Below are 26774 nucleotides of genomic sequence, written 5' to 3'. Positions count from 1 at the left end.
TATTAATCAAATCAAACTGATTGCTCAGTTCGATAGGAGAACAATTATCTCTATTTTTTCCGCGCTTTGGCAGGACGGTCTTGAAACCTTGTTTCTTAGAAGGAAGTGGAGAATTCAGAGACTCCCCCTTCCTCTTGTTTTTATTAATGCTCATTGCTGAGCGTGGAGACGTGACCTTCTAAGAGGTCTTCTAAAGCACAAGAAGTTTTCCTGATTGTTTTGCTGATTTTTTCGATAAATCCAATAAATTTCCAAGATTCATAAATGTAGAAGGATTATTCTTATTTTCAGGGCGTTTTCAAATCTTGCGACATACCCAGTTATCAATCTTGTAAGATACACCACTCGTCAGTCAAGCTACAAGCTGCATCGTCTGTCTGCCCTTCTGGAATGCCACGTCAAACCCGTCTACCAGTTCGGGACACGTTGGACGAGTCGCGATGAGATATTGTATGCCTAATGTACTTAAGCCTAACGTCCTTATACCAAACGGGACACCCCTTTGGGCGAGTTTTGTCATACGTTGGCGTTGGTTGTTCAGTGCCCCGAATATCCATTGAGCAAACCGGCAAGCCAAGCCCTTCGGTTTGGTTATTCGCTCAACACAGTCGCCCAGGTATCTGATTCCGTAGGCAGTCCGCCATTGTCATTACACTAAAGCGTCCACGGTAGTCGAACATACATCCACATGTTAACACTTGCCGAAGGTAGCAGTAAACTATCCTAAACTCCAAGTTTCCGGTTTCAAGAAAGTCCGAAAACATTCTCATTGTCCCATTTACCCTGACACTCTGAGGATTAAAAGATGTCAATATTCAAGTATTATCATTGCAGTGGTTGCATTTCGGAGATATATGAACAAATTATTGTAATATTTATGTCCACATAAGGTAATGATTGCACATTTATGCACAAGAAAGGCACCACAACGGCAAGGGGATTTTTCTGGGGTTTTAATCTATCTCCGATATTTTGATTGTTTATCATAAACGTGAGTCATTTTTTTCTTCTATTTTCAGCACGCTTATTCACAGAATTCCAAATAAATGGAATAACATGACTTAGGGGTAATGTTCAGGTCAGACATGTTAACCTGCCAGTTATTTTTAAGAGCTTAAATCTAAATACAAACTAATGTTGACCGATGAATTATTAAGATGTGAATTGTTCCCAATAACTCGTCTGTCAAACAACAGAAACAAAATCTTCTAATGAAGTGCACCCTAAGAACTTTACCCTTAATCGATTTTACTAAAACAGGGGCACTTGCACGTATTTATTGATCATTTCGAAATCAAATTCAATACCGGCGGGATGGAATCTTATCACTGGATGAATTTTCCCTATCGAAGAGACAGCACTGAGATGGAACGCGCGCAGGTGACGACAATGGGTTGTGAAGGCACGGTTATTATATTGGGGCTCATATTGAGCACCTGATAATGGGGGCTCGCAACGATCGGAGACAATGATTTCTTTTTTTCCTGTTTTTCAGACATTCTGCCAAACAGTGCTATAAAACCCTCAAATTGAATTAGCCGCTAAATCAGTACTCTAGTTACGTTCCGGCTGGGTGAAGTCCCGGCTGTTGGGTGTTCAGTTCAGTTCGTTTAGACCTAGGCTGAGTGTCACGTCGGAAGCCTGCGTAGTGGAAGGTACGAGAACAGGCGTAACGCGGGTTGATCAAGTGGTCCTTGTTGGATACTGAAGTGCGAGGAATTGTGGATTTCTTGGGAGAACTGGATGTGAATAATAAAATAGTAGAGACTGGACAATTATTATGTGAAAGTGCATATGAAAACTAGCGTACAGCCTGAGGAGATACAAGTTTAGCTCTATTACAATCCTGAACTTAATTTAATTTAAATTGACGTGTATAGAAGGCAATGAAGAATCTGCAAAAAGGATATTCAGCCAATCTCGTCAAAGCTCTACTCATAGCGCGAAAATCTAAAGTATGGTTTTTAAAATTTAATTGGTTATACAAATTTGAGCCAAAATAATGAATAATTCGAGGGTGCTAATACAAAAATTGCAAGTCACTAATCACATTGATTTCCTACCTACCGATTTCCTACCTACATGTGATTTTCGGATGTACGTATGTGGATTGTGCTATTTATTCAATTTTTTATGACAGCTTGAGACTAGATAATTTAGACTTTATTGAAAGTGAACTAATCTTTGGATTAAAATTGAATGAGATTCTAGACGACCTTAGGTTATTGTGTTTCGTGGACATGGACCCGTTTCAGACCACTACTACCCCTGTAACAATCGAAGAACTAGTCGTTGAGGTTGAAAATTACGTAACTTCAATTATCAATACCATTTTACAATACTTTGTCACGTGATGAGCACATTTCCATCGAATAGCGAAGAAGCTACTGCCCAGAAGCTTATCTGGCGATTATCTTTATTTGTGAGGTTGATTCGCACGAGCCCTATTTAAGATAGTGAGGTAATAAACCTACGACTAAACTGTTATGACCCGTTTGTGAATGTGAGGCAAGGTATACCTATAGGCCTATAGGCATTTCTTAGACTTCAGATAGGCATTTTTTAGACTTCATAAGGTTCTTCCAAACCTTCGTCCTTCAGGCATGACTGCGACTAGTTGTTGACGTAAGGATGCTGCTCTCAGGATTCCTTTCATGATTTCACATTGAAGGGCTAGCATCAATCAGGAGCACCAAACCATGCTATGGTACAGTTTAGCGACACTTTTCGTAACACTTGAAAAGGGTCGCGAAAACGCAAATATTAGCTAATCAGAATCTGAGTTTTTATCACGCATTCGGAAAATCAATATTCGAGTAGCGCCTAACAATATATCCTTTGTCGTCCACTGAGCTTGTTACTGACAAACGCACCTCGCAATAAGCCTTTATCACAACACGGAAACAATATGACAAGAATCATTCTAAAATTGATTCCAATATTTCGATCAATTCACATTTATTTTAATACATTGTAGGAACTTCTAAAAAAATCAATTTTGATTTTTTTTTCAAAGGGAGACCCTTTGAAATAAATAAATGTCTTGTCAAGAACTCCGGAACGCAATGACCGATTAGGCCAATTTTCAATAACGAAAACTAGAGCGTACTCCCAATCGAATTACAATCTGCGAGTAAATCGAATAACACTAAATACCAAAAAGTGTGTCTCACATTAGGGTAAATCACTACTTGGGCCTATGGACCCCATTCCCGGCTCACTGCACAGAAAGCTAATGATTTATACTGTTTAGTAGCCGAAGTTTTATGATTGATCATTTTAAAAAAGTCTCCTATTTATCTCCCACAATACTCAATATTTTTCAACCATTTATTTCACTCCTAATCGATCCAATTTTAGAAAATAAAAATGTAGATTTCAAACTTTTGCTCTTCGTTCCAACACCACTGAGCCGGAGTGATTCTTTCCACTTTTACAAAACGGTATCATCAAATAAACACCTACCTGAAAATCGTCACAGTGCTCGATACAACCATTGCTTCAGGCTGTTTATCACCACACAATAATGCTAAACTCACGCACTTCAATCTTTTGTAATTGTTCGTATCACTAGATTTTATATAAACATATTGTAATACATTTAAAAATGTATCCTCAAACCGAACAAAAAATCACCTCGGCCCAAGAACTTCTAGCTGTACAGTGCTGCCAAAAGGCCATAAGTCTTATTTTAGTATGAAGATAATCCTTCATCGTTAATAGGAAAACTGTCTAATACGTTGACGCTATCATGTTATTTATAATTCTCTCGATTTCAAAAGGTGGAAAAGATATTGTTTTTAAGTGTTTGGAAGAAATTTGGATGAGTAAATATATCTTCTCAACCAAATAAAAATGATTATGAATAATACCATCTGGCATCTTGTTGTCGTGGAACGTGCATATTTTTGTTTACGTCGCATTTTCTACCGTCCCGAGAGAGAATGAGAGTAAGATGTTGAGAGATTGAGTAAAATATTGCGTATGCCGAGGAGATTTGGGGTATGCCGGATAAGCAATCGCCTATGACTGAAATGAGTGCTGCACCATGTTAATTTAAATCAAATAAAAGCTTTTTCAAGCGGTGTTTAGCAAGAATAACTATTTTTGAAGCAGAGGTGAACCCCATCGCAATATTACACGGCCCACAAAATTCAGAAAAGTTGCCCCTAGTCATAAATATCAATTAAATAATGCAGTCGTGCGCATGTTAGGCCGGGAATGGGGTGAGAAACCCTATTTGTATATTTTATAGACAATGAAACAATGCAAAAATACCGAAATGAAAAGGTCATCAAACAATTTTCTTTTGTTGACAAATTTCTACGATTATTCGCCATTATATCACTCATTTATTGTCACCTTTGCTTGCGCATCGGCGAAGCCTGATTCACTGATAAGGATAATCAACCGCTCAATTGCCCCCCAATTTCACTGAATCAAGAAATATTGGGCAATTATTAAGCGGAAGTTGAAGCAGACGATAAGGTTGCCTGCCGGAGTAGACGCGTCTACCCGACGTCGCGCGAAAACTGCACGCAAAGGAATAACAATCAATAATAGGGAGCTGTGAAATCGTATGGACGCTTCGCTTCGCATCGCCCTTCCCGTCTAGACTCTGGCTGCACCCTAATGCTGACTCAAAATTTTGCATAGATGCGTTGGTCGGCGAAGATTGATAAGCGCTGTGTGCAGCAAATGATTTAGGGAATTCCATTATCAAGCATGATTTCATTCCAAGTTCGTCAGAATACAGATCATTTCTGATGTTGAATAGATAAAATACTGTAATGTAGGGGTAGCGGGGGTAAATTGAACAGGCGGGGTAAAGTGGGTAACGGCTTGTTTATCCCCTGTTTATGGATTTCTCGTATTATTTTCCATGTCACACCATAAATTAAGCTTTTTATGCTCGCCGAGCTATTTCAAATCATGAAATATCTATTTAACATCTAGACTTTTGCAATATTTTGCGTGCTCTCGTAAAATGCTAGTTTGATGTAATTTCGGCACTGTTGCATTTAAGAAATGAAAGATCTGAGTTAGTAGTTCTAAAGCAAAATATCGTTCACATCGTTCATTTTGCTTTTTATGAAGCGGAACTGGTTGATGGAAGATAGTTTTGACGTAGAACTACGTCTGTCTTTTCAATATTGGGGTACACTTTACGATTGCACAAAATCGAAAAACGTCACGAAAATATGATAGACTTTGATCGTTAATATCTCAGCCGTTTCTCGATGGATTTTTAATTTTCTTGGACCATTCAATCAAGGAAGAGTCAACGCTTCATACCCGATGTACACTGAAGTCGTTTTTTACGCGGTTCTTTTTAAACAAATCGCTTTTTATGCGATTTTTTTCACACGAATTTCGGGAGTTCCGCGGTTTATTCAGTTTATTATGGGATTTACCCAGTTTTTTTACGTTGTTTTTTTCACGCGGCCCATATCCTCCGCGTAAAAACCGACTCCAGTGTGTTACAATATTTATGTAAGATAATATTTACTAGTGAAAACTTGCTAACAGTCAATCGGTTTCGGTGAATTAGTTAATCTTGTAAGTGCAGCGCAAGCTTCTTCTTCTATAGCACTACACTCCAACTGGAACTTGGCCTGCTTTTTGAATTAGTAATCTATTAGAATTTCTTTAGTTATTAATTGAAATCTTTCTATGCCAACCATTGCATTAGTATGCATCTTGTGTGGCAAATACAGTGGATACACTATGCCAAGGGTGTCGAGAATCTTCCTCTAGAGGTGAGCCAGCCAAGGCCTGAAAACCTCTCAAATAAAGGCATAAAAAGAAATCTTCCTCGTCCGAAAACATCCTAGATCGGATCGAGAATCGATCTCGCCATCTCCAGATTTTGCGCCTTTGGTCGCAAGGCTAACTGGAGACCTCAAGCCAGCATAGATGTCAAATAATGCAACTTGCAGGGTTTTTAACTGGTGCAGTTCGTTTCTGCTAACTTACACGCAAATTTTCTCTCGAAAGCTTGGAGGCGTTTGACGGCAGCTTCCGGCTTACATCTATTGATGTCATTAGAGGGGCTCGTAATCTTCTTCGCTGCTGCAGTGGATGTGTTCTGGGGAACTTTCTTTAGCTCGTTTATGCTAATTTCTAGGTGTCTGCCGGAGTAAACGCAAAGCTCGACTCAACTCTCGTGAAGGAATAATAATTCTTATGAATAAATTGTCAAATTTCTTTGACGCGTCTACTATGTCTTCCTCCAAAGGATGACCATCAAACGCCGTTGGCAGTCCAGCTTTCACGATGGGCTTTTCTGTAATGAGCCACTGGGTGTTTAGACAGACTTAGTGGCGGGTGCTTAGTCTAAGTATCTGCTCCAGTTTGCGTCGGTTATGGTTGCAGCGGTACACTATAAGCTAGGATTGTGCAGAATCATTCTCATACAATAATTATTGGAATTATCATTTGATAATTTCTCATGTGTGAAACGTAGGTGAGTTGTTATCGTCGATAGCTTCTAAAATCTTGGAATCGATTCATTTTAATGTAAACTTAACTAACAACAATTTAATGTGAACAATGAATTTCAATCGGAATCGGATAATTGGCATTGTGTTTTGGTGTTATGTAGGAAAATAAGTTCAAAAGTAGCATATACCAATGCTGCGAATCGAAGTTTTAATCAATCGATAATTTGGATATGTGATCGCTTGAGAGTGTTTCTCATCCTCGATTATTCGAAAATTTTATTTTTATCATCCTTTTCAAATGTTGCTTTAAAAATTATATACATCATCAAACAACGACAACAGATTCACCCAGGGCTTGAAAAATGCTTGCTTTAGTCTCATCGAACGGAAGAGTCGAAAACCTGTACATTACACATAGCTACGTAGTTCAACGTCACCTTTGCGTATAACCTGATTGGCTGGACCTTGAAGTTTTTTAATTGTTTTTCTTACTTTAGGTGTTATTTGAAAAACATGTAGCTATGGGGTAAATTGGTCATGCCGCCTGGAGATAAAGTGAGCAATATTCTGACTGAGAAATGGAGACAAACTAGCTCAAATTTCAACCTTAATCAGTTCGGTTGACAAATCATGCATAGTGTGCGTTGAATTGAGCTCAAATTATTAAAACAAATCAACTGTCATGCAAACCAATCATTTGAATGGCGTGCCCATAAACATAGAAAGATTAATTATCAGTTTTCTGCCTAGGTGTAAACTAATCCGAAATGGAAAAGATTGATCCCTTGAGGCACCAATGTATTACGAAAACTTTCACATCAATATCAGTTTTACCGCAGTTTAGTTCGCTATTGATGTTTTTCCGCAGAAATTAATGCATATTTTCTAGGAATGTCATAATTATAAATATAAACAAAACATCGCAAATATAGCAATAGCTGCTTTGATTACTAGCCTGGAAAATATTCATTGGAGGCGATTTGGATTTTACAGGGTTCCAATTTTTTCTTGCAATGCGTAATAATCCATTTGATTAATAAGCGCACAAAATCTAGCATTTTTGACATGCCCTCAAATAATCTGGAATTTCTTCTGCGACCAGAACATGATTTTTGAAGGGATAAGGGTTTCCAAAGAAAACACAATACTAAAGTTTCCCTGACTCTATGGCAGCCTACTGAATGATACTTCTGCCAGCAGTTGCCGCTCTACCTTATTTCTTACTAGTTATGGGCCCAGGAACGGTTCCGGATTTACATACACTTTAGTGGATCTATGGATCGGCAGCATAAGTCGCGTGGCACCATGTGATCATGGATTGGCTGTGTAAGTCGTAGGTAGCATCGTACGGAACTTATCGGAAGGTGAAAACGTTCAATAGGTTTCTGGCTGGTCCGCAGGAGTTCAAGAGGAGCTTCGGGGCCAAAACAATCAGCAGCTGGTCGAGAGGCGTTGTGCAAGTATCGAAATCAAGCCACTTGTACAGGTACATGTGCCGGAGAGATTGTTTTTACAAACGTCGAATAGAATGCCGTTTGTACGGGCAACGGATTGAACCAGGAGTTGTTTTGGAAATGATGAACTCAGGACGACTGCCTCAATGTAAGGAGGAGTGAGGAGATTAGTGAGGCGCCTTCAAAACAAATAACAAACAGTACTCTGTTAGTAAACCTGAAGTAAAAAAAGTTTATTTGTCCCGTGTATCCCGGGATTTTCGGGGGAAATCCCGAGCTTTTGTCCCGGAAGGCCTCGGGATGGAAACTCTACTTGAGAGCAAAGGCAGAGGATTGCCAATCCAGAAATTGTTTCAAATTTCTGCCAATGATCGCATATCTGTAACAATCGACAAAAAAAATATGCATGGGAGAAATGGAAGGAATAAGTTTGTCATATGCATGCGTATAGAAATCCAAATAATTTTCTAAAATTTGTCAAAAATTACATGAAAACTTGTGCCAGGTGAATTCTTCGGTAGCAACATTTACATTACTATTTTAATATTTTAATACAAACCAAGTGCTGGATTTTTTGTTCGAGACACAAGGTATACCGGCTGAAACATTTTCTGCTCAATGTTACAAAACAACTTGGTAGTTTTTTCAAGTTTTTGCCTTTCTCGTATACTAAGTATACGTAAAGGCTATATGGTCGGGGCTCAGCCAAATCGCACCAAGCGCCAACGAAAAATTACTGATTTTTCTGCTAAAACTTTCGTTTAACAGATTTAATTGAACGCAAATCGTGTCGGATATCCATCAACCCCATAACTGAGGATATCCTACTGCAAATGTACGTTTAAATTCATATGAAACTATTTCCGTTGTCCTTGTGAGATCAAAATATCACAAGTCAGTCGAAAAGCCGCTCGGTGCGGTTTGGCTGAACCCCGACCATATGATCGCTCCAAAAATAATTTTTTTATAGAAGGCCCGGAGACCCATAGTGTTATATACCGATAGACTCAGCTCTACGAACTACCCTACCGAAGTAGAGGATCTCCCCATGCCAATTGGCACTCACTGGGCTCCTATGCGCTTTAAGCGGCACACGGTCGCTTAGATAGGGTGCTTGCGGACACATGTATAAACATTTTCTTCATAAACCACCACCGACGGCCATCACAGATGGACCGCTACCGGCGAAGACATCGTCTCAAGTCAATTCATACAGCTGCTTACCCGCGCGCGATTAGGATTTTGCTGGAAATCATCCTGCGGTCGTAATCAGCATCGGCAGCACTCAATAGAATTCGTATTTCTATTGACTTGGTTTGCAAAATCATAAACTTTGATACGTTGCAAGCCAGGTTTAGGAATTGATAAAAAAAATGGTCACTTCCCCCAGGGAACCAGCATTCCAGAGCATTTCGAAATGTGACTAGATGATCCAAATACCCTCAGAACACATTCCTATGGACTTGTTTTGCGAAATCATGAAGTTTGATATTGTGGCGTATCAAAAGTTTGATACGTCGCAAGCCAGGTTTCAGTAATGATCAAAAAGTGGCCACTTCCCCCTGGGAACCAGCATTCCGGGGTGTCCCAGAATATGACCAAATGAGCCAAATACCCTCAGGACACATTTCTATGAGCTTGTTTTGCAAAATCATGAAGTTTGACACGTCGAAAGAAGTGTTTCCGGTTTGATCAGACAGTGACCATTTTTCCGGACCGGGAGGTTACCCCAGTACTCCCATCGGCGGCGTAAGAGCCGAAGTAGGGTCAAATGGCATTAATGTCATGGCATTCCGTGACATTTTCTTAATTTCGTACTTATGGCTCACACTTTGTATTTAGAACAATGGTCTATTTGACAAAGTTCGAGGATCCTTTAGGCATCATATGTTAATCTTAAAATCCGATTAATCAAATTATTTTGAGTAAATCAATTTTGAGAATTTTTTTTAGCAAATTCAACCGTCTAAGCTACTAGCCACTAAAAGAGCTTAAAATTATTTTCTGAAAAGGGGTTTAGCAAATTAGTAATAACAATCCCATGACATTTTTTTACATTTCCAATCACTGTTCCAATCACTAATAGCGGCAAAACGAAAGTATTTTTCATTTGTGCTGCAATTTTCAATAAGGCAAACAAAACCTTCCTCTCTATAAAATGATGGTTCCCGAGAAAAATTCGTTTTAGTACTGCTCCCACCGACGGAATCTATGACAAAAGGTCGAAGGACAAAAGGTCGAAGGACAAAAGGTCGAAGGACAAAAGGTCGAAGGACAAAAGGTCGAAGGACAAAATGTCGAAAGACAAAAGGTCGAATGGACAAAAGGCCCACGGGACAAAAAGTTGAAAGGACTAAATGTCGAAAGGACCAAAGGTCGAAATTACAAAATTGGTTAAAATTGAAAAACCTGAATGTACTCTTTTAGAACTATAAAGTACGCACAATCCTGGAAAAGTGGAACTACGCCCAAAAGGAGTATATTTCGTTTACTCATTTATGAGTATACTGCTCAGCTCATACGTCAAAATAGGCATACTTTTTACTCCTTTTCTACAAGTGAAAAGTGTGTAATTTTTACTCCGAGATCAAAAGTAAAATGTGTACTGTTTACCCCTACAGTTCCATATATGGACACGCTTTTAAAAGTCGGTAAGGTTTTCCAACCTAGTTTATTTCGATAAGAAAACAGGACAGTATTTAAATCCATAAGCTTTTTTATTTCAGTAAATTAATAATTGAATTAGTAAATCATTTATTAATCATTTTACTTATACACCTTCGTTTCCCGTAGTGCCCGGGGGTATTCGGGAACCATGAACAATTCGTCATCATCGGCTTCTTCCGGAACCTTTAAGTCTGACTCAGCTTTCTTGCATGCTTTGGAAGCTTTCGGTTCCGGTGGTAGCCAGCTGGTAACCGCTTGAAGAACATCGCGGCTACCGTAACGGAAGCGGTTAGCGAGGCTTAAACGTTACCTTATAGTTTGCTTTTACTGGTCTCTTGACTTGGAAAATGTTCGACCTGGATGCAAGCCTGCCATTTGTCAGCTGGAACGACTCCTTTGGACTTCTAGTAGACCAGTCCGAAGCAACAAAATAAGATTAGATATTTGCTGAGGGTTTCTTTATTCTCGCGATTCCTTTTACAAAAGGGACAACAATGTTCTTCATAATTGATTTTAAGTATCTTTGAAAAATATTACCATTACGTACCTGTCTTATACACAGAGCTTTCCGTATCACAAACGTCTGAATGAATAAAAACAGGATTCAACAAATAACTGATTGCAACTGTGAAGTCGCGTGCATGAAACTTTTCTTTTCTTGCGATGGACTACTTTTTACGCATTCCTCAATTTTATCCTCATACCACAAAAAGCGTGAAAAGTACTCCCACGCCAATAACTAAAAGTACGCATAGTTTGACGTATAGGCAATATTCTTCGAAGTGAATGAAAAGTACTCCTAAAATGAGTATTCTTGTATTACCGTGCATAGTATTGAGAACAAAACAAAGCAAAACTATGATGTAAGTACCGCCATCGAGGGTGACAATTGGCCAAATAAGGGTCAGATTGGGCCATGTTTTCAACAAATTAGAATATCTTAATAATGGAATATTTGCACAAGCACTCGAAGCGACAACTCACCAAAGCGCTCGCTAAGTTGTTTGATCCCTGCAAGACGATGGACCTCAGAAGTTCGTGTCCTGCGAGGGGTGTTCAGGATCATCCTCAGGAATTTGTTCAGCACTCTTAGGAGTTTGAGGTGATGGGTTTTAGCGCAGCTCTCATAGACCGGCATGCCGTATTCGATCACGGGAAGGATGATTTGGCTATTTTTCAGGTACCTACAATGACGACTAGCGGTTGATCAAAGGGCTCATCAGTTTCAACAAAACGTCACACTTTGTCACCATCTTGTCAACCTGTTGCCAAAAAATAAGCTTGCTGTCGAGGGTCAGTCTCGTTGGCTCATTCTACTGTCGTGCCTTTGAGGATGATTTTACAGTCCTCATGAAATAATCTGTCAGGACATCCAGGCCTCGTTGGAGTTTTCCTACGAGCGCTCGTTTGAATCGTCCCCTATACATTGTCGAATGCCTTCTCGACATCGAGTAAGGCCATGACGGATGTGTGAGAGACATGCTTGTTCCGTTTGAGGACGTTGGTAATTCGGGTCAGTTGGTGTACGGTTGATCGACCACGTCGGAAACCAAACTGCTCATCGCGCAAGATGTTATGTTGTTCGGCAGACTCGAGTAGACGGTGGTAAATTGCTTTTTCAAACAGCTTGGATAACCCTGAGAGAAGACTGATGGGACGATAGCTTTTTGGAGAGGAAGGATCCTTCCCAGGCTTCCTGATGGGAATGACTTTCGCAGACTTCCAGGACGATGGGAAGTAGCTGAGTCGCATACACTGATTGAAGATCAGCGAAAGGTGCTCAAAGAATAGAGAACTCGTGTGTTTGAGGTCTAAATCTGGGCCCTTCATGTTTTTTGATGATTTGATATAGGCCGTCAGTTTGCCAGCTGAGATCTTCAACTCCTCCAAAAAGTCGTTTGGAGTAAAAGGATGTAGTTCGCAAGCTCGCTAACGGCTGCTTCATGTGGACTGATCATGTTCTGTCCAAGATTGTGTGTGCTAACGAAATGGCGACCTATTCCGGCTGCCTTCTGTGCAGGAGTTATCAAGCGATCATTAGAGTCATTGTTGTCTAGTGGGTTCAAAGGTGGAATGGGTCGAGGCTTGGATTTTAGCATTTTGGTAAACTTCCTTAGCTTAGCACAGTCTGAGAGAGCGCGGATCTTATTGGAAAAATCACTATTGCTGAGGTCCACCATTCTGAATAATTTTAGTCATGCGATTGCAGCCCAGGTAGCCCAGTACCTTGGACTGCCTGCGAATGACATTTCGCAGACGGATCAAATCTTTGGTAAGTGTATCAATGGTCAGGGTGTTGCTTACCTACTGGGCCTTTGGTACATTCTGCTCGCAGGCTAGGGAGAGCGCCTCCTGGATGGCGTGCAGCTGCTCGTCGGCGTCATCGGATGACACCGGATGCCGCTGGTAATCAATGTGCTCGTCCACGCACCGTTGAAACCGACCCCAGTCGACTTGGTCGTCTTGGTTCGTCGGGTTAGCTCGTGCCGATTCACCGAAGTTCCAACTTCCACTACCACCGCATAGTGGTCCAAGCTGAGTTCCTGGAAGACGACCGGCTGGGAGACGTGATCGTTCATGTTCGTGATGAAGATGTCGAGTGTTGCGTGGGCCCCGGAGAGTAGTGGCCCTCCAGCTTGTCGTTGGGCCAGACGACTTCATTCCGGTTGGAGGCGGTGTTTCACCACGATTAATGCCTTGCGTTCAGATCTCCAGCGACGATGAACTGCCCCTGCCGCCGAGTGAGCTTCACTATATCCCTTCTCAATTCGGCCGACGTCGCCTATGACTTGTTTGGGACAGTATGCCACGATGAACGTTGCGACTCCGACGGAGGTGGTGACTTCCACTCCAATGAATTCGATGATTTTGAGCTTGAAATCCGGCAGCAGGCGATGTTGCACCGCAAGGCGATTGCCACTCCTCTCCCTCTAGAGCTTGTTCGAGCGAACCTCACCAGCCTAAATTGTTGCGGATCACCCAGGAATTGTTGCGCTTACCTCGGGCTCCAGGTGGGTTTCGGTGATGAAAGCAGCGTCAATGTCCTTCTCCTCGCTGAGCTCCACGATTTTGCTTTTTAGGGTGCAAGCGTTCCAATTTACCAGACCCAACCTAAAAGCCATTTTCAATTACAAAAAGGTCCAGAGTGTAAATCTGGTCGTACTTGGGTTTGCAGCTTTGAAGCCAAGCCGCAACTTGGCTGAATATCGGAGCCAGCTGCTCCGGGGTGTAGAGCGGAGCGGAATCGTCCGGGGGTAGAGGGTGCTCATCTTGCTGCTGCCGGAATCCTGGGTGAGGGAGTGGCGGCCATTCCCTGGTAGACGGGCTGGATGTTGCTTTGCTTGGCTTGGCTTCCGGTGGTATCGAGGCAGCAGCAGCTGCGAGTCTTCGTTGCGGTTGCAGCGACGGAAAGACCGGGATCGGCCACCACGGAAGCGGGATTGCCGGGAATTTTCGTTCGTCAAACAATGAGGGAGCTTCCGGCTGGACGATTTTTTTGTTGAAGCTTTCTTGCGGATTTCGCAGAACTCTGCGTGATTCGGGAAGCCTCGGGCAGGTGCTGTTGATGGCCTTGATTTGCTTGATTTGCCTGAGGTCCTTCAGCGTGGTAGTTGCATGCTCCAGGTGCACCAGATACAGCTGATCACGGTAGGCCCAGGAAGTGTCATGCCGACGGATTTTGTAAATGTTTGTCGGCTTCAGTCAACTTTCCTCCAGAGCTATGGATTTGATCCTACAGCTTCATTTCGTCCACGTCGTCGAGGCTACGCAGCTCGACTTTGAGGGGTTTGCTTCCGGGAGCGTCGTGGGTGTAAAACTGGAACCGTTTCGCATTCAGGTACTCCAGCACCTTGCCGAAGTGAGACCTTCCCTGGGTCACTAGTTTCATACCTTCGAAGCACAAGCGAAAGGTGCACGCCAACGCGACGAAATGAAAACGTAAACACAGCGAACGAGCGAGAAAAAAACACTTGGAAAAAATGCGCGAGCAAAAAGCACGTCCGTACGCGCTGCTGTCACAAACTGGAATAAGCTCATTAGTTTCGCCGCTTCGTTAGGGTCTGTTCACAAATTACGTAACGCAAAAATGCGAGTTTTTGACCCCCTCCCTCCCCCTCGTAACAAAAAGTAACATTTTTGATACCCCTCCCTCCCCCATGTAACGCGTAACTGTGAAAATTTTACAGGCAGATTTTTTTTCCTTCTCTGAAGCATTCGGGTTTTGGTATTTTTTGAACACTGTTAGAATGATCAAAAATCAAGGATATCAAGGATGCAGCTAGTAGAAACGAAAATAGAATTTGCGATTATAACCATTTACATAGTTTTGCGGAACTGTGGTGTCGAGAAATACAATATTCGCTTAGTATTTTTACGCATATCAGTCCCGCTAGGTCAGCATGCTTGATTTCGATAATGACTAATATACTATAACGATGAACAGCTATTACTTCAATCAGTGATTTAAAAAAAAGACATTCAAATAAATTTTTATTCGCGTTATGCGTAACATTTGGTAGTACCCACCCCCTCCACCACCATTTAGTGTAACAAAGTATAACGCAAGTTGGACCTCCCCCCTCCCCCCAGAAGCGTTACGTAATTTGTGAACAGACCCTTATTTGTAATGAGTGCACATAAAGTTTGCACCCATAACGATTAACAAAAAGGTGGGGTTAATGGGCTCACTATATTGAATACAAGAAAGGAATGTTGCTGCAGAATCATCGTCTCGTGGCTTTCATCAGCAGGACTGAAGTGATATTTTCTGTAAATCGTGGCGACCATCGAGTGGCCATCCGCAACAATCGTCAGCGGATGTGTATCGTAGATAAGTCGTTTTGAAAACTTTGTGTTGTATTGTAAAGACGCATAATAAAAGAGGAGATACATTTGGTTTTCACTCAAATGAAAAATTGTAGTTATATCTTTTTTATATATTTACTTTCGCTTTGTTGAACATTTTCGGTAAAACAAATTCTCTTCTGTGTAGATGGTGGTCCTGACAAAAACCGAATAAGGCATTTTATGAGACGTTTCGCGGTGGCCCGATTATTATGTTTTATTGTGGTATGATTCTGCGTGAACATTCCGTTAGGGCCAAACACAAAATATTTTTTGTAACGTTTTACTTTTCATTCGTGTTTCAGCATTTTATGCTTAGAATACAATGCTATGAATAAACTAACAACACGTTTTAAGAATCATATGACAAACTTTGGTCTAAAACCCTGGTGGAAGAAACGTAAAACAGGCAGAATTCAATACCTTATTTTCATAACGACTTATCTGCATTTGTAAATAAAGATACAAACGTCGATTTGACGAATCTGATGGCACTGCCACGCTAACCATCACCATCTACACGTAGGTGAAGGCTTCGGCTACCTGTTGATGGTGTTGGTTTGCGTGGGAGTGCCATTAGATTCGTCAAATCGGCGTTTGAATCTTTGTTTACAAAACCAGATTAGTCGTTTTGAAAATTTGTTATTGAATTGATGACGAGACCCATCGGAATGTTCAGCGCGAAATTACCAAAGAAACGGACTCCCACTAATTGTCATCCTAATTCAATCCAAATCAAATCAAATGGTAATCCAATCCAAATCTAATTTAAATCCAAACTCAATCCAAATCCAATTCAAACTCAATCCATATCTAATCCAAATCCAATCCAAATCCAATCTAAATCCAATCCAAATCCAATCCAAATCCAATTCAAATCCAATCCAAATCCAATTCAAATCCAAATCCAATCCAAATCCAATCCAAACCAATCCAAATCCATTCCAAACCCAATCCAAATCCAATCCAAATCCAATTCAAATCAAATCCAAACCCAATCCAAATCCAATCCAAATCCAATCCAAATCCAATCCAAATCCAATCCAAATCCAATCCAAACCCTATAAAAATTCAATCAGAATCCAATCCAAATCCAATCCAAACCATATCCAAACCAATCCAAACCAATACAAACCAATCCAAACCAATCCAATCCAAACCAATCCAATCCAAACCAATCCAAACCAATCCAAACCAATCAAATCAATCCAAATCCAATCCAAACCAATCCAAATCAATCCAAACCAATCCAAACCAATCCAAACCAATCCAAACCAATCCAAACCAATCCAAATCAATCCAAACCAATCCAAACCAATCCAAATCAATCAATCCAATCAAACCAATCAATCCAAACCAATCAAATCAATCCAATCCAAATCAATCAATCCAAACCAATCCAAACCAATCCAAACCAATCAAATCCAAACCAATCCAAACCAAACCAATCCAAATCCAATCCAAATCCAATCGAATCCAATCCAAACCAATTCAAATCAAACCAAACCCAATCCAAACCAATCCAAACCAATCCAAACCAATCCAAACCAATCCAAACCAATCCAAACCAATCCAAATCCAATCCAAACCAATCCAAACCAATCCAAACCAATCCAAACCAATCCAAACCAATCCAAACCAATCCAAACCAATCCAAACCAATCCAAACCAATCCAAATCCAATCCAAACCAATCCAAACCAATCCAAACCAATCCAAATCAATCCAAATCCAATCCAAACCAATCCAAACCAATCCAAATCCAATCCAAACCAATCCAAATCAACAAACCAATCCAAACCAATCAAATCCAATCCAAACCAATCCAAACCAATCCAAACCAATCCAAATCCAATCCAAACCAATCCAAATCCAATCCAAACCAATCCAAACCAATCCAAACCAATCCAAACCAATCCAAACCAATCCAAACCAATCCAAACCAATCCAAACCAATCCAAACCAATCCAAACCAATCCAAACCAATCCAAACCAATCCAAACCAATCCAAACCAATCCAAACCAATCCAAACCAATCCAAACCAATCCAAACCAATCCAAACCAACCAAACCAATCCAAACCAATCAAACCAATCCAGATCCAATCCAAACCAATCCAAACCAATCCAATCCAAACCAATCAATCCAAACCAATCCAAACCAATCCAAACCAATCCAAACCAATCCAAATCCAATCCAAATCCAATCCAAATCCAATCCAAATCCAATCCAAATCCAATCCAATCCAATCCAAATCCAATCCTAATCCAATCCAAATCCAATCCAATCCAATTCAAATCCAATCCAAATCCAATCCAAATCCAATCCAAATCCAATCCAAATCCAATCCAAATCCAATCCAAATCCAATCCAAATCCAATCCAAATCCAATCCAATCCAAATCCAATTCAAATCCAATTCAAATCCAATCCAAATCCAATCCAATCCAAATCCAATTTTGTACAATCCGCCAACCTTATTAATTTTTCAAATTCCAAGATATCTGCTCCTACAGGTAATCCCGCTATGGCTACTAAGTCAGTACATTCTAAGATAAATTTCTAGATAATATATTTGGCTTTCCGAACAGTTTCGAATAGTACAGCATTGAATATTTTTCGATTTCTCTCAGATTTCGTTATATAATAGTCTCATGTACGTTACCAAGTGGCTTCATGTAATCTAAATTTGTTTTAATCTAAATCAATGTTCCCAGGACTTTGAAATTTTCTAGATAGTAAACCATTTACCGTTGGTCTTCCATACTCACCTTGTTGTTACACAGACTACAATACATTTTTCGGTCACCTTTCAGACACGCCTTATAGTTTTCTAAACCACAAACTATTTCCACCGATCTTCCAGACGCGCATTGTAATTTTGCAAACCACAAACCAATTTCTTACGGTCTTTCAGGCGAGGCTTGTGAATTAGCAAACCACAAACCATTTTCCGACGGTCTTCGAGACGCGTCTTGTGATTTAGCAAACCACAAACCATTTTCCGACAGTCTTCGAGACGCGTCTTGTGATTTAGCAAACCACAAACCATTTTCCGACGTTCTTCGCGGCGCGTCTTGTGATTTAGCAAACCACAAACCATTTTCCGACGGTCTTCGAGACGCGTCTTGTGATTTAGCAAACCACAAACCATTTTCCAACGGTCTTCGAGACGCATCTTGTGATTTAGCAAACCACAAACCATTTTCCGACGGTCTTCGCGGCGCGTCTTGTGATTTAGCAAACCACAAACCATTTTCCGACGGTCTTCGAGACGCGTCTTGTGATTTAACAAACCACAAACCATTTTCCGACAGTCTTCGAGACGCGTCTTGTGATTTAGCAAACCACAAACCATTTTCCGACGGTCTTCGAGACGCATCTTGTGATTTTGCAAACCACAAACCATTTTCCGACGGTCTTTGAGACGCATCTTGTGATTTTGCAAACCACAAACCATTTTCCGACGGTCTTCGAGACGCGTCTTGTGATTTAGCAAACCACAAACCATTTTCCGACGGTCTTTGAGACGCGTCTTGTGATTTAGCAAACCACAAACCATTTCCAGGCGGTCTTTGAGACGCATCTTGTGATTTGGCAAACCACAAACCATTTTCCGACGGTCTTCGAGACGCATCTTATGATTTAGCAAACCACAAACCATTTTCCGACGGTCTTCGAGGCGCGTCTTGTGATTTAGCAAACCACAAACCATTTTCCGACGGTCTTCGAGACGCGTCTTGTGATTTAGCAAACCACAAACCATTTTCCGACGGTCTTCGAGACGCGTCTTGTGATTTAGCAAACCACGAAATATTTTTTGACGGTCTTCGAGACGCGTCTTGTGATTTAGCAAACCACAAACCATTTTCCGACGGTCTTTGAGACGCGCCTTGTGATTTTGCAAACCACAAACCATTTTCCGACGGTCTTTGAGACGCATCTTGTGATTTTGCAAACCACAAACCATTTTCCGACGGTCTTCGAGACGCGTCTTGTGATTTAGCAAACCACAAACCATTTTCCGACGGTCTTTGAGACGCGTCTTGTGATTTAGCAAACCACAAACCATTTCCAGGCGGTCTTTGAGACGCATCTTGTGATTTGGCAAACCACAAACCATTTTCCGACGGTCTTCGAGACGCATCTTATGATTTAGCAAACCACAAACCATTTTCCGACGGTCTTCGAGGCGCGTCTTGTGATTTAGCAAACCACAAACCATTTTCCGACGGTCTTCGAGACGCGTCTTGTGATTTAGCAAACCACAAACCATTTTCCGACGGTCTTCGAGACGCGTCTTGTGATTTAGCAAACCACGAAATATTTTTTGACGGTCTTCGAGACGCGTCTTGTGATTTAGCAAACCACAAACCATTTTCCGACGGTCTTTGAGACGCGCCTTGTGATTTTGCAAACCACAAACCATTTTCCGACGGTCTTTGAGACGCGTCTTGTGATTTAGCAAACCACAAACCATTTTCCGATGGTCTTTGAGACGCATCTTGTGATTTAGCAAACCACAAACCATTTTCCGACGGTCTTCGAGACGCGTCTTGTGATTTAGCAAACCACAAACCATTTTCCGACGGTCTTTAAGACGCCTCTTGTGATTTAGCAAACCACAAACCATTTTCCGACGGTCTTTGAGACGCGTCTTGTGATTTAGCAAACCACAAACCATTTTCCGATGGTCTTTGAGACGCATCTTGTGATTTAGCAAACCACAAACCATTTTCCGACGGTCTTCAAGACGCGTCTTGTGATTTTGCAAACCGCAAACCATTTTCCGACGGTCTTCGAGACGCGTTTTGTGATTTAGCAAATCACAAACCATTTTCCGACGGTCTTCGAGACGCGTCTTGTGATTTAGCAAACCACAAACCATTTTCCGACGGTCTTTGAGACGCGCCTTGTGATTTTGAAAACGACAAACCATTTTCCGATGGTCTTTGAGACGCATCTTGTGATTTAGCAAACCACAAACCATTTTCCGACGGTCTTTGAGACGCGTCTTGTGATTTTGAAAACGACAAACCATTTTCCGATGGTCTTTGAGACGCATCTTGTGATTTAGCAAACCACAAACCATTTTCCGACGGTCTTTGAGACGCGCCTTGTGATTTTGAAAACGACAAACCATTTTCCGACGGTCTTTGAGACGCGTCTTGTGATTTAGCAAACCACAAACCATTTTCCGACGGTCTTTGAGACGCGTCTTGTGATTTAGCAAATGACAAACCATTTTCCGATGGTCTTTGAGACGCATCTTGTGATTTAGCAAACCACAAACCATTTCCACCGATCTTCCAGAAGCGCATTGTAATTTTGCAAACCACAGACCAATTTCTTACGGTCTTCCAGGCGAGGTTTTAATATTCTTCAAACCACAAACCATTTTTCCGACAGTCTTCTTGACGCGTCTTGTGATTTAGCAAACCACAAACCATTTTCCGACGGTCTTCGAGACGCATCTTGTGATTTAGCAAACCACAAACCATTTCCACCGATCTTCCAGACGCGCATTGTAATTTTGCAAACCACAGACCAATTTCTTACGGTCTTCCAGGCGAGGTTTTAATATTCTTCAAACCACAAACCATTTTTCCGACAGTCTTCTTAACGCATCTTGTGATTTAGCAAACCACAAACCATTTTCCGACGGTCTTCGCGACGCATCTTGTGATTTAGCAAACCACAAACCATTTTCCGACGGTCTTCGAGACGCGTCTTGTGATTTAGCAAACCACAAACCATTTTCCGACGGTCTTCGCGACGCATCTTGTGATTTAGCAAACCACAAACCATTTTCCGACGGTCTTCGAGACGCGTCTTGAGATTTAGCAAACCACAAATTATTTTCCGACGGTCTTCGAGACGCGTCTTGTGATTTAGCAAACCACAAACCATTTTCCGACGGTCTTCGAGACGCGTCTTGTGATTTTGCAAACCACAAACCATTTTCCAACGGTCTTCAAGGCGCGTCTTGTGATTTAGCAAACCACAAACCATTTTCCGACGGTCTTCGAGACGCGTCTTGTAATTTAGCAAACCACAAACCATTTTCCGACGGTCTTCGAGACGCGTCTTGTGATTTAGCAAACCACAAACCATTTTCCGACGGTCTTCAAGACGCATCTTGTGATTTAGCAAACCACAAACCATTTTCCGACGGTCTTCGAGACGCGTCTTGTGATTTAGCAAACCACGAATCATTTTCCGACGGTCTTCGAGACGCGTCTTGTGATTAAGCAAACCACAAACAATTTTCCGACGGTCTTCGCGACGCATCTTGTGATTTAGCAAACCAACCATTTTCCGACGGTCTTCGAGACGCGTCTTGTGATTTAGCAAACCACAAACCATTTTCTGACGGACTTCGAGACGCGTCTTGTGATTTAGCAAACCACAAACCATTTTCCGACGGTCTTCGAGACGCGTCTTGTGATTTAGCAAACCACAAATCATTTTCCGACGGTCTTCAAGACGCATCTTGTGATTTAGCAAACCACAAACCATTTTCCGACGGTCTTCGAGACGCGTCTTGTGATTTAGCAAACCACGAATCATTTTCCGACGGTCTTCGAGACGCGTCTTGTGATTAGGCAAACCACAAACCATTTTCCGACGGTCTTTGCGACGCATCTTGTGATTTAGCAAACCAACCATTTTCCGATGGTCTTCGAGACGCGTCTTGTGATTTAGCAAACCACAAATCATTTTCCGACGGTCTTCGAGACGCGTCTTGTGATTTAGCAAACCATTTTCCGACGGTCTGCCAGACGCGTCTTGTGATTTTGCAAACCACAAACCATTTTCCGACGGTCTTTGAGACGCGCCTTCTGATTTTGCAAACTGAAATATATCATTCATCAAAATTTAACCACTTGAATTCAACTCACCTCATGAAATCAGCGACAGGATCCAAAAAATCGACTGGCAGGATCGCCAAAATGTGTAGCCCTAAATTGCCGGAACGAAGTTATGACGGCGACTCCCCGTGGATGCGTGTGCACGCCGCGGAGGTCTGGCTGGAAGGCGGGCAAAATCATGGCTTGCTGCTCGCCGATTGACACGCTGATATGTGAATCTATTATAACACGCTGAAGGCATTTTACTCAAACCCCACACCGGGAACACTGGAGCAGTCCGCTCACCTTGAAATATCGAACGAAAATGACTCGCGCACAAGACATGGCTCTTTTTATGCACAGAGAAAATGAGGCCGTGGCCCAAAAAGTGCTACCTAACATCAATCCGATGTCTGTGTTGGAGATCATTTTTTTATCGGGCGTGAAAGAATTAAAATTTCAATAGTTTGACGTTGATAATCAATAGTTCTAATGCGTAGATAATCAATAGTTCTAACAGCAAATTGGTGGAAAGTTAGCGAATGGGTTGATATATAAATCTTAAATATCCACCGAACGATAATAGCTATTATCGTTTGAAATCTTACATGATTTCGTGACAGTCCCCAATATTTAAATTTTCTTTTTGCACCCTGTATCCGAGCTATATTTTGCTCTCTCTGTTTGCGTAAAATGTGAAATGTTTTTCACATCATGATAGAAGGTAAATCACCTCAAGAAAGACGCTCGAGGGCAGCGAATTCTTATTAAAAGACGTCCTTTTGAAAATCTAACGAATACGAGCAAAAAAGCCGTATGCTGTACATCCCGTACTTGACATGACTATCAAAAAGGAGGTGAGGGCTGTCTAACCGAACAGCACCAATTAAGTTCGGTCAAGTTCGAAGGCTATAATTATTGGTTAATATGCTCGTATTTGTCAAGATAGCATCAACCTGAATTAAACGCCCCTTATAATCTGGGTCATAAATAAGCTCTCTCGAACGTTTGCTTTTAAATCACCTCTCAATACCAATTATGACTAATTTTACGAAACCGCTATGAAACCGTGCCTGCTAGGCATCGCGGTTATCTAAATATTAACTAAACATTGTAAAACAATTATTAAATAAATCATCTGTCGCTCAAGCTTTTTTTTATCATCGAAGACAATTGATAACAATATGACGCAAATGACGATCCCTAATCAATCAAACCGTAAACGGTTATCTATGCGGGCTGTAGCTGTAGGTTCTCGAAAACATCTTAGTCCACAAGCCAAACCAAACGACGTACGAATAGGTGATCAGAAGTGTTCACATAGTCTCCTCTGTTACTTTGCAGAATGAAGGGTACCGTAGCGTACCTACTGGCGGCGAGCATATGCTGCGCCCTGGCCAGCCCTATCGATCTACTCGAACCGGCGGTTGCCAAAACCGATGAGATTTCACCCCGAGCCGAGCTGGCAGACTACCGGCTCAACGATGACGTGCTGCCGTCGCACTATGATCTCACACTCGAGCCGTACTTCGAAGATGACGGCACACACAAAGCGTTCACTTTCGACGGAATCTCGGAGATGACGTTTCGGGTGACTAAAGCCGGAGTCACCAGCATTACGCTGCAAGCGTCGAAGATTGACATAACTTCGACGTTCTTGAAGCTGGCAAGCAACAGTGCGGATGTGCCTATCGGGGACTCGTCGTACGATGAGGAAACTCATAAACTAACCATACCGGTCAATCAAACTCTCGCTGAAAATACGGACTACCTGCTCGTATTCAACTACGTCGGAGTTTTGGACGATGACATGCGTGGATTCTACCGCAGCTACTTCATCGTTAACGGAGAAAAGGTTTGGATGGCATCTACCCAGTTCCAGCCTACACATGCTCGACGAGCTTTCCCTTGCTTCGATGAACCACGTTTCAAGGCTACATATCAGGTCAGAATCAGGCGTCGAGCTGGTTACAATACTTATTCCAACACGCCCATTGCTCTGCAGACTCCTTTAAGGTATTATTGGGAAATATTTTACTGCATTGGCATTACTCAACGCACTTTTGTTCATTTCCAGTGACAACCGATATGAGGACCAATTCGAAAAGACTCCATTGATGTCTAGTTATTTGTTGGCGTTCATCGTTGCCGACTATATAGTTGTTGAGAGGGATAATATGGGCATTCTGGCTCGTCCGGAGGCCCGGAACCAGACAGAGTACAGCTTACAGGCAGGAATTGACATACTGAAGGCGGTCGAAACATGGATCGATTATCCGTATTCTTCCGTTCCGGAAATGACGCGAATGTACATGGCCGCCGTTCCTGACTTTTCGGCCGGGGCTATGGAAAACTGGGGTCTATTGACCTACCGAGAGTCGAACATCCTCTATCGCAGTGATGACTCGACAGCTTTGCAACAACAGCGCATTGCCGCCGTTATCACTCATGAAATCGCGCACATGTGGTTTGGAGACTTGGTCACTTGCGAATGGTGGGACGTTACGTGGTTGAACGAAGGATTTGCGCGTTATTTCCAATTCTTTGGGACAGCTTTGGTTGAAACAGATTGGGATTTGCACTACCAATTTGTAGTTGAACAGCTGCAAGGGGTTATGCAGATGGATAGCTTGGAAAGCACTCACCCCATGACGTACGATGTCTACACCCCTTCGCAAGTCAGTGGAATTTTCGACAATATTTCATATAACAAGGGCGCTGTAGTTCTGCGAATGGTGGAACATTTCATCACTACAGAAAAGTTCCAAAACGCACTTCGCGAATACATCAAGGAACGGCAGATGAAAACAACTCGTCCGGAAAACCTATTCGATGCGTTCAATACATATGCTGATGCGTCTGTTGAAGACTTCATGGAACCGTGGACCAATCAATCGGGTTACCCGTTGGTAACAGTGACCGGAAGCAACGATGGTTATTCCATCACTCAGCAACGATTTTTGTTGAACAATATGGACCATGATGATAAAACCCTATGGCCGCTACCGATCACCTTTGCTACAAAAGAAGCCGATTTTGCCAACACCACTCCCACGATTGTCACCACCGCTACCTACAAGATCGATATCACCAACCCGGAGGAACTGTCCTATTTTATTTTGAACAACCAACAGGTGGGATACTATCGCGTGAACTACGACACTGACAGCTGGACTAAAATTAGCCAGGCTTTGCGCTCCGAGAATTTCGGCGGGATTCATGTTTTAAACAGGGCTCAGATCGTCGATGACTTGTTCAATCTGGCTAGGGCCGGTGTTGTCAAATACGACGCTGCTCTGGAAATTCTAAACTACCTACAAGACGAAACCGAATATGCACCATGGCTGGCTGCAGTCAACGGCTTGACCACACTTTCCCGCAGGATTCACTATGAAGACGATGAGAAGTTTGCCGTAAGTTTAATATGCTAGAGTGTTGTCGACTTTGTCTGATACTACGTCACCTCCACAGAGCTACATCGTCCAGCTATTCAACAAAGCATACAGTTTGGTCAAGTTCGAAGCTCCAACTGAGGAAGAAACACGGGTTTTCACCTACCTACGTATCAACGTGCTGCAGTGGTCTTGCAACTATGGTTCAGCAGAGTGCAAAAAAGCTGCCTTGGATGAATTCCTTCGCTATTACGAAAACCCTACAGAGAAGTGCGTTTCACATTATCTAACAAAATCACCCATAATAACTAAACATTGTTGCACCTAGGGTTCATCCTGACCTTCGCCAAGTTGTGTACTGTGAAGGTATCCGCCAGGGTTCAGACGAACATTATGATTTCCTTTGGCAAAAGTACTTGGACAGCAATATGGCTACCGAAAAACTTCTCATTCTACAAGGTCTTGGATGTGCCTCGGATAGAGAGCAAATTTTCGTGAGTAGAATGTGTGTTTCGTTTATTACAATAAACGTAACGTTTTTCAAATTTTCAGAAATTAATGGATGCCATTACTTCGGATGACATTCGACCCCAGGACAAGAGCACTGCCTTCTCTTACTTGCTGCTGAATTACTACACCTTGGACTACCTGTCGGAGTACCTGCGGACCTACTATGTGCTATGGGCCAACGCGTAAGTTCTATCAGTCTACTTCCATTCGTTCGATTACATTGACCATCACTCTTTATCCTGCAGTCACGGATCCTACTCGAACGTAGCATCCGCCTTCAATAGTTTGCTCACACGCATGAAAACCGATGAGCAGATGTGGAGGATACGGTCGTTTGCTGCACGAAATGAGGCGGTATTTGGTGAGACCGCGTATAAGTCGATCGAGAGCGGCGTGGAGGAATACCAAGCTAACCAACTCTTCACCGAAAAGTATCGCGAAGTGATTGGAGAGTTCCTGGACAGTACAATCCCGAAGGACGGCGGTTCTGGAAAAGCGACCGTTAGTGTACTGGCAATCGTTGCGGTCGTGGTGGCTTTACTGCGATAGAGTGTAAATAAGAACGGTACCTACATCTGGTATGAAAGAGCGAAATAAAGTGTCATATAACTGTA

General features: G+C 42.0%; 1 protein-coding gene across 1 annotated transcript; it reads left to right on the top strand.

Moving 5' to 3' along the window:
* Positions 1–1517: 1517 nt before the first annotated feature.
* On the top strand, positions 1518–26774 carry LOC134204761 (membrane alanyl aminopeptidase). The gene is made up of 7 exons (XM_062679574.1): positions 1518–1655; positions 23603–24274; positions 24336–25671; positions 25730–25920; positions 25979–26144; positions 26203–26342; positions 26406–26774. Exons 2-7 carry the CDS (start codon positions 23604–23606, stop codon positions 26707–26709), a joined length of 2808 nt encoding a protein of 935 aa, XP_062535558.1. The 5' UTR covers positions 1518–1655; position 23603; the 3' UTR covers positions 26710–26774.

The sequence above is a fragment of the Armigeres subalbatus genome, chromosome 1 (genome assembly GCF_024139115.2).
Source record: "Armigeres subalbatus isolate Guangzhou_Male chromosome 1, GZ_Asu_2, whole genome shotgun sequence".
Taxonomy (NCBI): Eukaryota; Metazoa; Arthropoda; class Insecta; order Diptera; family Culicidae; genus Armigeres; species Armigeres subalbatus.
The sequence above is the reverse complement of the archived record's forward strand: the minus strand, read 5'-3'. Positions and strand labels throughout refer to the sequence as shown.